The sequence below is a fragment of the Podarcis raffonei genome, chromosome 2 (genome assembly GCF_027172205.1).
Source record: "Podarcis raffonei isolate rPodRaf1 chromosome 2, rPodRaf1.pri, whole genome shotgun sequence".
NCBI classification, from domain to species: Eukaryota; Metazoa; Chordata; class Lepidosauria; order Squamata; family Lacertidae; genus Podarcis; species Podarcis raffonei.
The window spans coordinates 85,701,995-85,716,878 of record NC_070603.1 but is presented as its reverse complement, the minus strand read 5'-3'; the positions used below and the strand labels follow the sequence as shown (position 1 = coordinate 85,716,878).

At 42.9% G+C, this 14,884-nt stretch overlaps 1 protein-coding gene across 2 annotated transcripts in view; it reads left to right on the top strand.

Moving 5' to 3' along the window:
* The window catches only part of KBTBD12 (kelch repeat and BTB domain containing 12), a 53,052-nt gene that overhangs the window by 21,495 nt on the left and 16,673 nt on the right, over positions 1-14,884 (top strand). Inside the window, exon 5 of one of the 2 annotated variants that reach the window (XM_053377981.1) lies at positions 5,388-5,602. The exons of the other annotated variant lie outside the window; for it this stretch is intronic. Within the exon in view, the coding sequence (XP_053233956.1) occupies positions 5,388-5,518 (131 nt within the window). The 3' untranslated portion in view covers positions 5,519-5,602. Of the gene's footprint in view, positions 1-5,387; positions 5,603-14,884 lie in introns of those variants that run through there. 2 annotated transcript variants of the gene reach the window in all.

Here is a 14,884-nt window from a genome sequence, read left to right as displayed (position 1 = left end):
TTACAAGAGAGATTACAGCTATTAAACCCATTGTGTATTCCAAAGATCAATTTAACAGTGAATTATTTGGAGAGAAAGAGAGAGAGAGAAAAAGATTAGTTTCTCTCCCTTGCTCACAAACTGCGCTCAGTTGCAGGAGTATTCCCCCTTTTCTTCTTCCATTAAAGAGGCAGCACTAGTTGTAAAGCACCATTTAAAAAAAAATAACACCAGCAACTCACTGATTGCAATTAATGAGCTTAATGAGGTCAGAATTACTATAGTCTCCATGTGACATGGAATTCAAGGTGTCGTTTTTTGAGAAAGGTAGGGAATGAACAAAAGTTCAAACGTTTCAAAAGAAATGTTTTTGCTCATGTCACGTTATTGAGGTAAGACATTGGGCTGGAGAAATCGAAGGTTGTTTGTTTGTTTGTTTATACATTTCTATCCCACTTCTCCTACCAGGAGTTCAGGGTGGCGCATTGTGGGCCATGCACTGTTCTGTGGGGTGGTTTTGCCTCTAGTCTATTATTTTTAACAAGTAGACGATTCTGAAGATGCTGGTAGGAGTAGAAACCTGACTCTCTAGCCAACCTTGCAGCCTCTCCTGTTTCCGCCAGGTGCACCACACAGACTCCTAACACCTGTGCCACTTCTAACACCTTTGCTGCAAGCTGGCCAGCCTTGCAGTTCAGGGCTGAAACGCTGAGGATAATATCCTTTCGCTGACACCACATTGTGTTTTTACATCCAAAGCTTGCTTGATAATCCCAGCTTCTTAATGGCTGTGTCTTCCTTCCCATTTATAAATGCGTTTTATAAACACAGATTTGTTAAAATTTAAAATCCATTAAACTCATTGCTTGCAGAGCGAAAACACTTTTTGATTGCAGAGCTATCCAAGCATGATATAGAAAGCTCAGAAGCATTAATGGCTTTGATAACACAAAGATGTCTCTGCTGGTTTGCTGTAGTTATGCTGTGACATATGAACTATTTCCCAGATAAAACAAATAATGTGCTTTTTTCACATTGAAGGAGGAGGGGAAAGTATATTTATGGCACTAGGGAACACTGTTTGGATGAAAATTCTGCACCCTTTTACATGATAAAAAGACAAGCCCAGATACATTGGGTGGTATTAAGTAAGTTTTACTCAGAGTAACCCCATTGAAATTTGTGGACCTAACTTGGGGCTCATCCACACTTCCATTCCTCTGGGAAAACCCACTGTTTATTGCTGAATCAGAGCAAACGGCAATCAAGTTTTCTGCAGATTGCCATTAATTCTGATTTGTTGCTTAAGAGTGGGTTTTCTGGGGGAAAGCAGAGGGGCAAAGACAAAACCACTTGGATTTCTGCCTAGAAAGCACAGGCCAAGCGGAAGTGTGGACGAGCCATGAGTCTGAGTAAGACATAGCTGAATATCACCCATAGTGAAATATTTCAGATATTCAGGCGGCATACACACCATACATTTAAAACAATGGCTCCCCCCAATGAATTGTGAAAACTGTAGTTTGTTCAGAATGCTGGGAATTGTAGCTCTGTGGAAGGTCAACTACAGTTCCCAGGATTCGGGGGGGTGGGGAGTTGTGCACTTCGCATGTATGGTGGGTACGTAGGAAGCCTTTTTCTCACCTAAAAGCTTTCCAGCTGCATGGAGATTTTGATGCAGAAGCCATCCCCTGCACTCATTTTCCAGGCGGCAGAGCTGCAAGAGAAACTGCGTTCTTGAGCTCCCAGAGTTCCTGGGAGGAGGAATGGACTGTTAAGCCACTCTAGGAATTGCAGCTCTGTGAGGGGAATGTGGGAGTCTCTAAACAATGCTCAACACTCTTAACAAGCTACAGTTCCCAGGATTCTTTGGGGAAAGCCATGACTGTTTAAAGTGGTGTGATACTACTTTAAATCATGCAAAAGTCAGCGACAAATCACATGTTCCAGTAGAAGATGGGGGCGTTTCTGATCACTGTTGATCCATAGGTCTAATGCACTATCAAAATGGGTGGATGTGGGAAATGAAATGCACTACTAGCTCAAAAACAACAACAGCTCTTTGATGACATACTTTCTTATTTTGGGGACTGTCCTGTTTTTACTGTCACTCCTGGGAGACGCACCAGGAAATATCATGGGCAGAGCATATCCACACAGGTGTGTACTGTGTGCCTCTGTTTCTTCCAGCACTTTTGCTGAAGACGCGCACATGATTGCTCAGATTCTAACATTAAAAAGTAAAGTTAAAGGTACCCCTGCCCGTATGGGCCAGTCTTGACAGACTCTAGGGTTGTGCGCTCATCTCACTCTAGAGGCCAGGAGCCAGCGCTGTCCACAGACACTTGCAGGTCACGTGGCCAGTGTGACGAAGCTGCTCTGGCGAGCCAGAGCAGCACACGGAAACGCTGTTTACCTTCCCGCTAGTAAGCGGTCCCTATTTATCTACTTGCACCCGAGGGTGCTTTCGAACTGCTAGGTTGGCAGGCGCTGGGACCGAGCAGCGGGAGCGCACCCCGCCGCGGGGATTCGACCCGCCGACCATGCAATTGGCAAGTCCTAGGCGCTGAGGTTTTACCCACAGCGCCACCCGCGTCCCTATTCTAACATTACTTCATCCCTATCTACAATGCTCAGTTCAAAGGGTCTGTGAGACACTTCTTTCATTATTTGCTGTTTACCTGCAGCATTTTTTTAACTGCAGTTTGCCATACATAAATCCAACATAAAATCGAAAATGTAAATCATCATAAAACAGTCAGTTAAAATAATAGAAAGAGCATTCCACGGAAGAAGGTGACTGCACGCCATCACTCTCCCCACAAAAGGCCTGGAGAAAGAGGTGTGCCTGCACCCGTAGATGAAAAACCAACCATGTTGGTGCGAGATTCACCTCAGACAAGGAGCCACCACAGCAAAGACCCTCTCTCACGCACCACTGCCCTTGAACTTGGCAGTATTGCACTGGAACAATTGCATTCCACTGTTCCCTGCCTTGGATTCTGCACAACAGCACTCTGAACAGCCCTAAGAATCACAACCAAATTTTCAGATGGAAAGAATATTGTGTTTTCCCAGCTTCAAAATATTGCATGTTATGTGCTGCTGGTGGTGGGAATGCTAATTCAGATAACAGCAACATTCCTTTGAGGAAATATATTTGGATCTGCCACAATAAATTGTTATCAACTGATTGCCTAGGGAAACCCTTATTTGTGTAAACGCAAAAATCCTTATTTGCATAAACACAACCCAAGAGAAACATCAACACAGGAGAAAAGGAACTTTGAAAAATTAATAATAATCTTGATGCACAGCTGCTAAGTGGGACTCTTCCCTTTTTTTAATTTATAATGATTCCACCATCTCATAAAAAAAAATCAGGGCAGGGCAGACCCTCCAAGTGTCCCTGTTTTCCAGGGACATCCCTGATTTAGAGAAGCCATCCGGGTTTCTGATTTTATCCTGAAATATCCCGCTTTTCCTTAGGACGTCCCTATTTCCATCGGAGAAATGTTGGAGGGTATGGAATTATCTGACCCCCGAGCTTTCTGAAGGCAATCCTATGTAGAGATTTTTTTAAAAAAAAAGTTTCATGTTTTACTATGTTTTTACATATGTTGGAAGCCGCCCAGAGTGGCTGGGGCAACCCAATAAGATATGTGGGGCATAAATAGTAAAATTATCATTATGGAATGGGATGTCCCTGTTTTCATCGGAGAAATGTTGGAGGGTATGGCAGCGTACAACTAAATGTATACAATAAAGCACTGTTAAAATAAATCACTGGCTAATCGAAAGAGTTTTAAACAGCTACTTAAATAGGTCTGTTGGCATAACAAGGTCTTCAAGAGATGCCTGAAAGTCAAAGGTGAGGATGCCTGGCGAATCTCAGCTGGAAGAATGTCCCACAGCATGGGACCAAAACAAAATTTTTTTTTCTTCCAGTAGCACCTTAAAGACCAACTAAGTTAGTTCTTGGTATGAGCTTTCGTGTGCATGCACACTTCTTCAGATACAGTGTGCATGCACACGAAAGCTCATACCAAGAACTAACTTAGTTGGTCTTTAAGGTGCTACTGGAAGAAAAAAAAATTTTGTTTTGACTATGGCAGACCAACATGGCTACCTATCTGTAGCATGGGACCAGTGACACTAAAGGCCCAACTTCTAGTTGAAGCCAGTTGGGCCTCTCTAACACATAGGACACCTAAGCATGCTTCTCCAGATGATCATAACTAGTCACAATCATATATCTTTTGGTGTTGCCCTTCAGCACCAGCAATGCAGGGAGGGCTTTTGGGCTGGAGAGAGCCCTACAGTCAGCACAGCTGCCCTTCATTGCAGGCAGAAAACAGGTTCCCTCCAAAATCAACAAGGAGCCTTGTGCCACCTTAAAGACTAGCACATTTCATTCCAGCATAGAGTTTCAAGTCTGTGAAAGCTTGTGCTACAATAAAAAAAATGTGTTAGTCTTTAAGGTACTGCATGACCTTTGGTTGATTTTGCTGCAACAGACAAGCATGGCTGCCCCTCTGGAAAAAATGCTCCATCCAGGGTTCTTTGTTATATTGCAGTGATGATCATATCTCTTATTAGGATTTAGGCTGGAGTTGTTGGCTTCCATAGCAACAGAACGAAACCTAAAGGGAACAAAAGCTTGCCTTGGTCTTTTCATGGAGCATTCACCTGTTTTATCTGTTGGTTCTAGAAGTCTTTGAGAAGCTTCAAGCTATCACTTAGGAATGCACAGAAAACTGTAGTGAAGGCTAGATGTCTTCTACTAGGAATTGGATTCATTTAAAAGAACCTTACAAGGGCACTCACCGCTTACTGTACATTTGTGAAACCAGTGAAAACATAGATGTGGTCTGGTTTCTCTGCCCCATCCCAATTATTTTATATCTGTCAGGCATATAACTGGGGAGAGGAAATGTGCCTGGAATGAAACTGCAGTTTGAGTCCTCTGTTGTGGTATATCTGGGTCACACAGGAAACAAGCAGGTATTCTGGAATCAGAAGGCCTTTCCCATAGGAGCATACCCGTAAGGCAAATGCAAGTTGAGCGCCAAACTATTCATCAGGGTGTCTTTAAATTTATTTATTTTGAACTGCATTTCCACCCCCCCAAAAAAAATTATTTTCCAAGCCCCCAACATAATTGAAATTGGTTTCTTTCCAAGTAGTTACCATCATTTTCTGATGAGGAGGTTTCCAATCTCCCTCCCTGGGCTTACGCACGCAGGAGTACAGAATGATTTTGAATGCCCTGTCAAAGCTGGCTTTTCACTATTAAGAGAACTGTACACATTCTGTTCCAGTTCAACATAAATCCCCTGCTTTGTTTCAGAACTGCAGTGCTGCAAAATTATTATCTTTTGATTGCAATTTTTATTTTGAAATAACAGTGACAGAGGGAGTACCTGCAATGAGGGACCTTTTGAAAATGCTGTTTGGAGTAAATGAAGGAAAGAACCTTGAGGATAGTTCCCTTGACTTGTCACTCACAGCCCTGACTGCACATCAGAACATTTTGTAATGATGCTCCCAGGCTGTCACTATTTTCAGGTGGGATTCACTCACATCCGAGCAAATTAAGGCCACACAATTCAAGCAGAGTTAAAGCTCTTGCAAAACAAACTACTTTCTCCAAAAGATCAGACTTTTTGCAATAACTCTCCTCTCTTGGTGAGGCGGTGTTGCTGGACAGAAGAAGCTTCACTGGGGCCCCGACGGTGGAATTCAAACGGCAGTGCCCTTCCTGATAGGCGGAGAAGGCATATACCCCTGCAGCCTATCAGGAGCTGGATCTTAGCCTGCACCTGCATTGGCTAATGGGGATGCAGGCTGAGACGTGGGTGGAGCCAGGGGCGGAGCCAATGGAGCCGACGGTGGGCTTCCCTCGGATCCACCCCCTGCCCATTTAAGCAGCCCATACCTGGGGCACAGCCTGTTTGTTCCTGCGCTGGGTTTTCCTCCCATCCCACCCACCCACTGTTTACACTGATAGGCAATGACTTTGCTGTGGCTACAGTGGTCGCTGTTCTTTACAGGGCCGGGTAGGAATTTTCCCACTAGGAATTTGCATTGGCACTGACCTGGTGGTTTTGCCTACCTCATAGCAATTTGTCACAACTGGTTGAGCATTGGGGCAATCCCTTGTTTTGGACGGAGGGGAGGTTGCAGTCCCCGCCTGCCCCTCCAAACGCAGGGATATCCCATTAAAGGGATCCAGGGGGAGTGGCCATGTCCACGTGCCCGGGGGGGGCAGGGCCAAAGGCACTCCCCCAGATGGCGGTCCCTGCGGGGGTCACCCTATTTGATGTAAGTCTTTGGAACCCCCGCCTGGATTGACGACACGTCACTCCTGGCAGGCGGACCGGAACTATTTCAATTGCCCCATGCCCAAGCCAAACCTCTTTCATCTGTATTAAATAAAGTTGTGGCCTGTTTTGACCCAAAACCCCAGTCTGATTGGTCTCTTATTTATATGGGTTGGGATATGGGAAGTCCGATGCCTTGACCTGCAAGGAAAGTGGTGGGGAAATGGACTGCAAAGTGTTGGATAATACTTGCTTGTTGCAATGTTGGGCTTGCCCACAACAGAGCTTACTGTGGGTTTGTGGCCCTTTGTAAGCTCATGAGGAATGTGCCCTGAGGACGGGAAGTGGGGAAGGCAGCAAACAGGTGGAAAAAATGGACACAACAACATTCTGGAATTGAAAATGGCCACCACGTTATTGATTACAGATGTAGGTAGGCATTGGCTTATGCATTGGGTATGTAGCCTGACTCAGCCTCCTGCCTGAAGTTGTTGATATGGGTTGTGCATGGGTTGCCTCAAGATGCAGATCAACTAAGCTGGCCCCACCCCCAGCCACCATTGGACGTTCTATGGCCCATCCACTTCCTATTTGGGCTTCAGGACAGAGTCTCCCACCCAGATCCCTTCACTGGGGTACACAGAGATATTGCAAGGGGATAATGCACCATCTCACACACCCATTCTGGGAATAGACCAAGGATTCAAGGCAATGTCTTATCCACCACATGAGCCAGCCCCCACTTTGCTGGCTTGCCACCAAACCCACCTACAACTCAACCAACTCCACAGGCCCCAGTACACATCTAGCAACCAACTCTCATTGTCAGCAGGTGATAAGTGCACGCCATCCAGATGATACAAGTCCTTCTTGACAAATGCAATGCCTGGGTGCCGTATGACTCTGCCACCCAGGCACTCCACACTGCTTTGTTCACCTTCCACAGGGCATGATTGATATGTGCAGGCTCCCTTGAGCCATGCCATTGCTGTTGTTGCAGGAAATGCCCATGTTCTGCCCCATGCCAATCTCCCTCAGTGTTTCAGCCTCATCACAGCCGTGTTGCCGCATCAAGATCTGCCGCTGACTGTGCTGCTGACACTCTGTGCAACTGGCCAAAATATTAAAGTGGCGGACCCTTGTAAATTCGGGTTTATATGCCACAAAAAATAATCCAAGAAGCTGGGGGTGGGGTGGGGGAGGCATTCCACTTGTCCTGTGCTTTCCAGGCACAGGTCTGAGTGGTTTTCTGTCTTCCCCACCGCTTTCCTGGGGAAAACACACTCTTTACCGCTGAATCGGAGCAAATGTTAATCCACGGGAAACCCGACTGATGTTTGCTCCAATTCAGCACCATAGGCAGGTTTCCTCCGGGGGTGGGGATCTGCAGGAAAGTGAAAGTGTGGATGAGCCCTCAGTTAATCTGTCTGTAAAAGGGGAACAAAGCTGACAAAGTATTGCCAATTACTGTGACAACAGGATTACTGTGAAGACATGAGTTCAGAACTGCGAATGACGCTGCACCTATCAATCCGTGCCATCATAAGGACAATAATACAAATTGAGTCAGGAGGAACAGAATGCCCAGCAGGCTGTTCCTCCTCCCCCAAACAGCTTCATCCTAGTGAGGGACTGAGAGATGCTTTTAAAATGTGAAATTAATTAGCAAGGTTGTGCCCAGCTAAAGAGGATATGAGGGGCTTAGTCTGAAGCGTACATGGAAATGGCCAAAGCCAGCTGTAAGAAAGATGCTGTTAAGGAGCTTTTCTTCCTTATCTGCCTAATTTACCAGCTGACCAGACAAGGACACTATTTAAATCAGAGAGGTGGCATGTACTTGCCACTCTGAGACTACGAACAAAAGGCAAGGCATTAAAAAAGCTTGTTCCTCAAAGCCTTATTTATTTATTTATTTATTTATTTATTTATTTATTTATTTATTTTATCCACCACCACCCCTTTCTTCCTTCAGGGAGCATGGGATGGTTCTTTTACCTGCCCGTCTCATTTTATCCTCACAACTGGAATGGAGCAAGCAGGATGCATTGCTCTGTTGACCAAGAAAAGGCAGAAGGCCTGGCTCCTATATATAACAGCTCCTGGCCTTGTAAACCTCTGTTTCTTTTGATGCTCAAAAGAGGACTCTGAGGTTGAAGCAGTCTGTGACAGTTCACCAGCCAAATCCCCTGTTGCTTAAGGTTTTCCAAGACCAAGCAAAGCAAATGAGCAAGTCACTTCTAGGGATTCTACTAAAGATGTTTGGAAACTGTATCTTCAAAATTGCACGTTTTGCTACTTCAAGCCCCACATATTTACATTTCATGAATGTGTAAGGTTGTGGTTTTTTAAATTGCCCATCTTATTCTGAAAGCATCCAAAGAGCCTCAAAATTCAGTGCACATTAATAAAGTTCTTAGATGCAGTTACAAAAGCAGAGAATGTTAAGAAGCCCAGTGGGCAGAGAAGTTCCCAATTGTTGTTGGGTACAATTTCAATATGCTTCAGCAAGCAAATATGCATAAACAAATAGGTACTTTACCTCATAAGCAGATATCACTGGAAACTGTGACAAGAGATATTGCAGCCTGGAGCTATAAATGGAAAGAATTGTATCTGCTCTAACTGGCTTTGAATCAAGTCCTAAGACCACCATATGGTGCTGAACCACTTAATTATATAATGAACCTGTTTTAAATGGGAAATCTCCAAATGATCATACTGCGAGCAGAAAAAAATACTGTGTATGTCATAGGGAAATCCTTCATTTTATTGCCTCCTGAAGTGAATCCTCATTTTTGCCAGTAAGTGAAGAAGCAGTAACTCAGTAGAGTTAAGATAATTTGCTCACCAAATCTTCAACACAACAAATTCTTTCACTATTTAGGGTTGATACAGAAAGCATCTGTTTTCTTCTCACCCAAAATGTGGGTTCTGCTAATGCAGGAACAGATTTGAGAGCCTGCTGAAAATCTGGCCCTCCTGTGGCAATCTGAGAACACAGCTGTCGTTTTATGTTTAAAACTGGTCACTCCACCTTTCCTAAATAATAATCCTTTGGCGTGGAAATAGAATCAATGCACATTATATGGTGCTGCATTCAGCAGTGTGGATGCAGAAGTTTATGGGTCATGCTAGCACATTCATCTCTGCAATTTAACAATTACAGATTGCCCACCTAAAACTGCTCGGTGGGGGTGGGGGAGATTGTAAGCAGCCCTACTGAAGCCAACAGGACTGCTCCAAAATAAGTTCAGTTGTAATCCATGAAGGTCATTCTTATTGTGTGCTAGCATTGCCGAGATTTTGAGAAGAGGGCTATGCTAAATGTCCTGCTGGCATCTCTCTCCTCCCACCCGCAAAACAAATGGTGAAACAGAGTTGAAATAAGTGTGTGCCGCGTGTGAGCAATCTAACTGTTGAAGGATAAGAAAATACATGTTCTGTATATGATGGCTTACCTCCTGCTGGGTCAAAATTGAGGAGGACATCTCTGGAATCAGCCATGGGCATTCAGAAAGAGTGGACCTCTAAAGGTTTGAATGGATCTGTTTCTGTGCTTGTGAGATGTGCCAAGCACCTAGGAGAATCTGAATGCACTGTGGGACACTTTGCTCTGAACCACAGCAACACTGATGCTCCAGAGTGTACTGTTAGCAGCATACAAATGGAGGATGCCTCTGGGATGCTGCAAATCTGTCCTAGCCAATCAACGCTGAGCTCAGACCTCTCAATTTACTGGTAATTGGTAGAGTTTCTTTTGTTCAACAGGAGAATTATAATAAGCATGCATATTAGGGCTTGGCAAATTGTTGTAGCAGTGACATAAAATTATATTGTTATGTAGGCGTTTGTGTGGTGTTTTCAAAGCATATACCTTTCACTCTAGCAGGCAATTCATTCTTATGATACCTGAGAATGGAGAATCATTTGTTCTGTGCCTCCATCATATCACTTTTGTCAGGGGAGGGGCCCATAGCTCAACAGCAGCGCGATACATACAAGAGGCCACAGTGGCAGAGCTTGCACACAGAGGGCAACAGGTTCATTTCCTGGCATCTCCAGTTAAAATAATGCCAGGTATTAGAGTTAGGAAAGACCACTGCCTGAAAGCCAAACTAGATGAGATATAACAACATAAGAAAGGGCTTGGTGGATCAGACCAAAGGCCTATCTAGTTGAGTGTTCTGGCCAATCAGCAGCCCACAAGCAAGACGTGAGCACAATAGGCATGGGGGTTAACTGTTTGTTCCCCACTGCAGTCTGATTCACAGACAGGGGGAACATAATTATTACAGTGGTACCTCAGGTTACATACGCTTCAGGTTACATACGCTTCAGGTTACAGACTCTGCTAACCCAGAAATATTACCTTAGGTTAAGTACTTTGCTTTAGGATGAGAACAAAAATCGTGCTCTGGCGGCGCAGCAGCAGGAGGAGGCCCCATTAGCTAAAGTGGTGCTTCAGGTTAAGAACCGTTTCAGGTTAAGTACGGACCTCCGGAACGAATTAAGTCCTTAACCTGAGGTACCACTGTAGTTGCATTGGAAGGAAAGCTCCCATTTGCAATCTAGCTGGAATGAGTGCAGTCTTACGCTCCCTGAGCACTTTAGGCTGTGTGGATTCAAGTAGCAAACCATGTGAAGGAAGAGACTATCAAACTTCAAGGTTATTTATGCCTCCACATGTGCAGGGCAATCCTGTGGATATTTATTGGAAGTAAGCCCCATTATATTCAGTGGAACTTACTCCCAGGCAATTGTGCAGAGGATTGATCCCAACTCATACGATTAGTTAAAAGTTTTGCTGTTGACTTTTGTGGGGAAAATATTTATTCCAATGTAAGTACGTGCACATTTGCAGTGCTCAGCTAGCAATATAATTTATTGTGCATTCCTTATTGGGTAATATGCTAGGATCTTTTAAACATGGCCTCCATCCAAAGGCTGAAAATAGTTACACATTCAGATACACATTTCCTCCGCCCAATCATCCAAGGCCAAATAGTGCTTTAATACCAGACTCGTCACTCAGCCAGATACCCCTCATTTATTTTTATTTTTTTTAAAGATATTTATTGAGGTTTTACAAAGACATAGGTTTACAAAATAAAAAAGGTCATATCAAAAGAAAAAGATACAAAAAAGAGAACATAGAAAAATACATAAAAAAGAAAAAAGAAGAGTAAAAATACAAATACAAAAGACAAATAACTAAAAAAGAATTAAAAACAAATCAGTTCTTTGTAACTTTAAACTCATTAACTTATTTCCTTGGCCTCCTCACACCTCCCCTTTTTGTATTGCCATTTGAATAATCAAATCAGCAAATCCTTACCCTCTTTCGTTTTATCTTAACTCTATATCTTAACATATTATAACTCTATATTTCCATCCATTATCGATTCATTTTTGCATATTCTTATTAACTTTGTTGCTAATGCCACTTATTTTCAATCCAACATCATTTTAACATTCGTTAATTTTACAATATTTCTGAAGATAGTCTTTAAATTTCTTCCAGTCTTCCTCCACCAACTCTTCTCCCAGGTCTCGGATTCTGCCAGTCATTTCCGCCAATTCCATATAGTCCATCACCTCATCTGCCACTCTTCCAGGGTGGGTAGCTCTTGTGTCTTCCAATACTTTGCAATAAGTATTCTTGCTGCTGTTGTTGCATACATAAAGAAAGTTCTATCCTTCTTTGGCACCAATTGGCCGACTATGCCCAGGAGGAAGGTCTCTGGTTTCTTCAGGAAGGTATATTTAAATACCTTTTTCATTTCATTATAGATCATCTCCCAGAAAGCCTTAATCTTTGGGCACGTCCACCAAAGGTGAAAGAATGTACCTTCATTTTCTTTACACTTCCAACATTTATTGTCGGGCAAATGATAGATTTTTGCAAGCTTGACTGGTGTCATGTACCACCTATATATCATTTTCATAATATTCTCTCTTAAGGCATTACATGCCATAAATTTCATACCGGTGGTCCACAACTGTTCCCAGTCAGCAAACATAATGTTATATCCAACATCTTGTGCCCATTTAATCATAGCAGATTTAACCGTTTCATCCTGCATATTCCATTTTAACAGCAAGTTATACATTCTTGAAAGTATCTTAGTTTTGGGATCTAACAGTTCAGTTTCCAATTTTGATTTTTCCACCTGGAAGCCAATTTTTTGTCCGAATTATAGGCCTCTCTTATTTGATAATATTGAATCCAGTCTCGCAACCACCTTGGGGTTTTATTTTCCAGTAAGTCTTTGTATCTTATCCAGACATTAAACAATGCTTTCCTGACAATATGGTTTTTAAATGCTTTATGTGCTTTAACCTTGTCGTACCACAAATATGCATGCCACCCAAAAACATTGTTAAAACCTTCTAGGTCCAAAATGTCTGTGTTCTCAAGAAGCAGCCAGTCTTTCAACCAGCAGAATGCTGCTGATTCATAGTACAGTTTAAGGTCTGGCAGGGCAAATCCGCCTCTTTCCTTTGCATCAGTTAGTATTTTAAATTTTATTCTGGGCTTCTTGCCCTGCCAGACAAATCTAGAAATATCTCTCTGCCACTTCTTGAAACAGTCCATCTTGTCCACAGATACCCCTCATTTAAAATTAATGTGCTTTTGTGCAAACATCCACTTTCAGATATGTTAACATTTCATTCTGTGTTAAGTAAATACTGCATGCCTCTTGGTACATGAAGTGAGCTTTTAGCCCCAACAGCAAATACATGCAAGCTTTGATTGCTTATGTACCACATTCAGAAGCCTGTGCGTGCTTCAGCAAGCTGACCCATTCTCTTCAACAGAACTAGCAGTTCTAGGCATGATTTCCTTTAAGCCCACTGAGCTCTCTCATCCATTGGTTTGAATGTGAGGAGTTCCATGTGTGCAGCAGAGCTCTGACCCTACAAAGAAATACTGGCCCCGGAATGTGTGCTTGTGATCATAGGTATGGCAAGTCACCCACATCTATTTAATGCAAGATCCTGGGGAATCTGCTTCTGAGGACATTCAGAAACCTCTGAGCCATTCCTAGAACCTTGACCTACACAAGTCACAGAACTTCACAGATGAAGGAAAACTTCCCATTATGGTTTTAAAGCAGGGAAGGAGTGGTAGAAAAGCACCTGTGATCTAAATACGGAGGAAGCAATGCAGCATGCAACTAACGGTGTGTTCACATGACCATGCAGTGAATCCCTCACCTCACCCTGTGCATTTCCAGGTCTTTGCTCCTAGCTGTTCACATCAGCACAACTTCATTAGTGTCAGATTCATTTCTATTTATGTACATACCAGGGGCACCGAGGGGACAGTTATGTCTTTACCCTATGTAAAGGTTTTCGTACCTTAGCTAGAGATGAATTGGAAATGGCTTAAGGACTTGAATCAGTGTGAAGCTTGTTTAAAAAAATAATGCATTGAACAGTAGTACTTTACAACATAACAGAGGATATATAAAACATTCTGGATAATGTTGTGTGAACACAGAATAAAAACCCAGCCCTGGGAACACACTGAGGGATGAATTATTTTGATTATTTAATTTCTAAACTGCTTAACATATTAAAATATTTTTAAAATCGAAGCAACAGACAACTTGAACCAAATATTACACAGTTACATATAAAAATATTATATTTATACAACGCTACTTATATATATATATAAATCAATATCAATTCATTTTCCTTCTGACGTACCCTCCCTCTCAGCCTCTGAGTTCTCACCCAGGGTCCAAGCAAACTTTTAGCTCACCCACCAAAGTCTCACAATAGAAGTTCTTGGAAACAGGGGACATCACCCTCTGTCATCTCCTCCTTCTCCATTGCACAGTAAACAGGAGAGTGAATACAGCCTAAGTTGTGTTGGCTTCAATCGGACTAAAAATGCTTAACTTTTGAGCATCTTGCCCATTATGAACGATGCACCATTTGAGCTGGCCGTTTATAACTTGGGCACAACCACTGCAGCCACATCCTAGTAAAATATATTGGCCTGTTCAAAATGTACTTCTTGCCACATCTGGCTTTGATAAAGAGTTGTGGGAATTCTCTTTCAAAGAGGCAGTGAATTCATGTTTTGTTTAATTAAGAGCTATCTGAATAGGCACATTTCCACCTGATCCATTTGTGTGTGTGTGCACACAGAAAGTCTGCATTTCTTTCTTATCCGTTGCACACAGTCCACATTCTTCCTTCAGGGGTCAGTTCACTTCTGCTGTGGGGATATCATATTTTCCCAGCACACAAACTAAAATATTTTGTACCTTGGAAAACGAGACGGTTCTCCCCAGATACTACATTCCTTGCTTTTCTTGCGGCAATGAGGAATGTGGTTCTGCCAGTGCAATAGACAAATTTATTAGTGTGTGTGTGTGTGTGTGTGTGTGTGGTGTGTCCAGCCATAATTCTGAAAAAGGAAGGGGCAAAGAGCAGCAAGGTATACCACACCACCTTGTGACCATTTCTTTATTCATTCATATATTCACTTGTCCATCCTTAATTCTTTAGAAGGTGTGTGCAGTGTTTTGCCTCTCTGGATGTTTTGCACATCCAGCCTGGTTTTT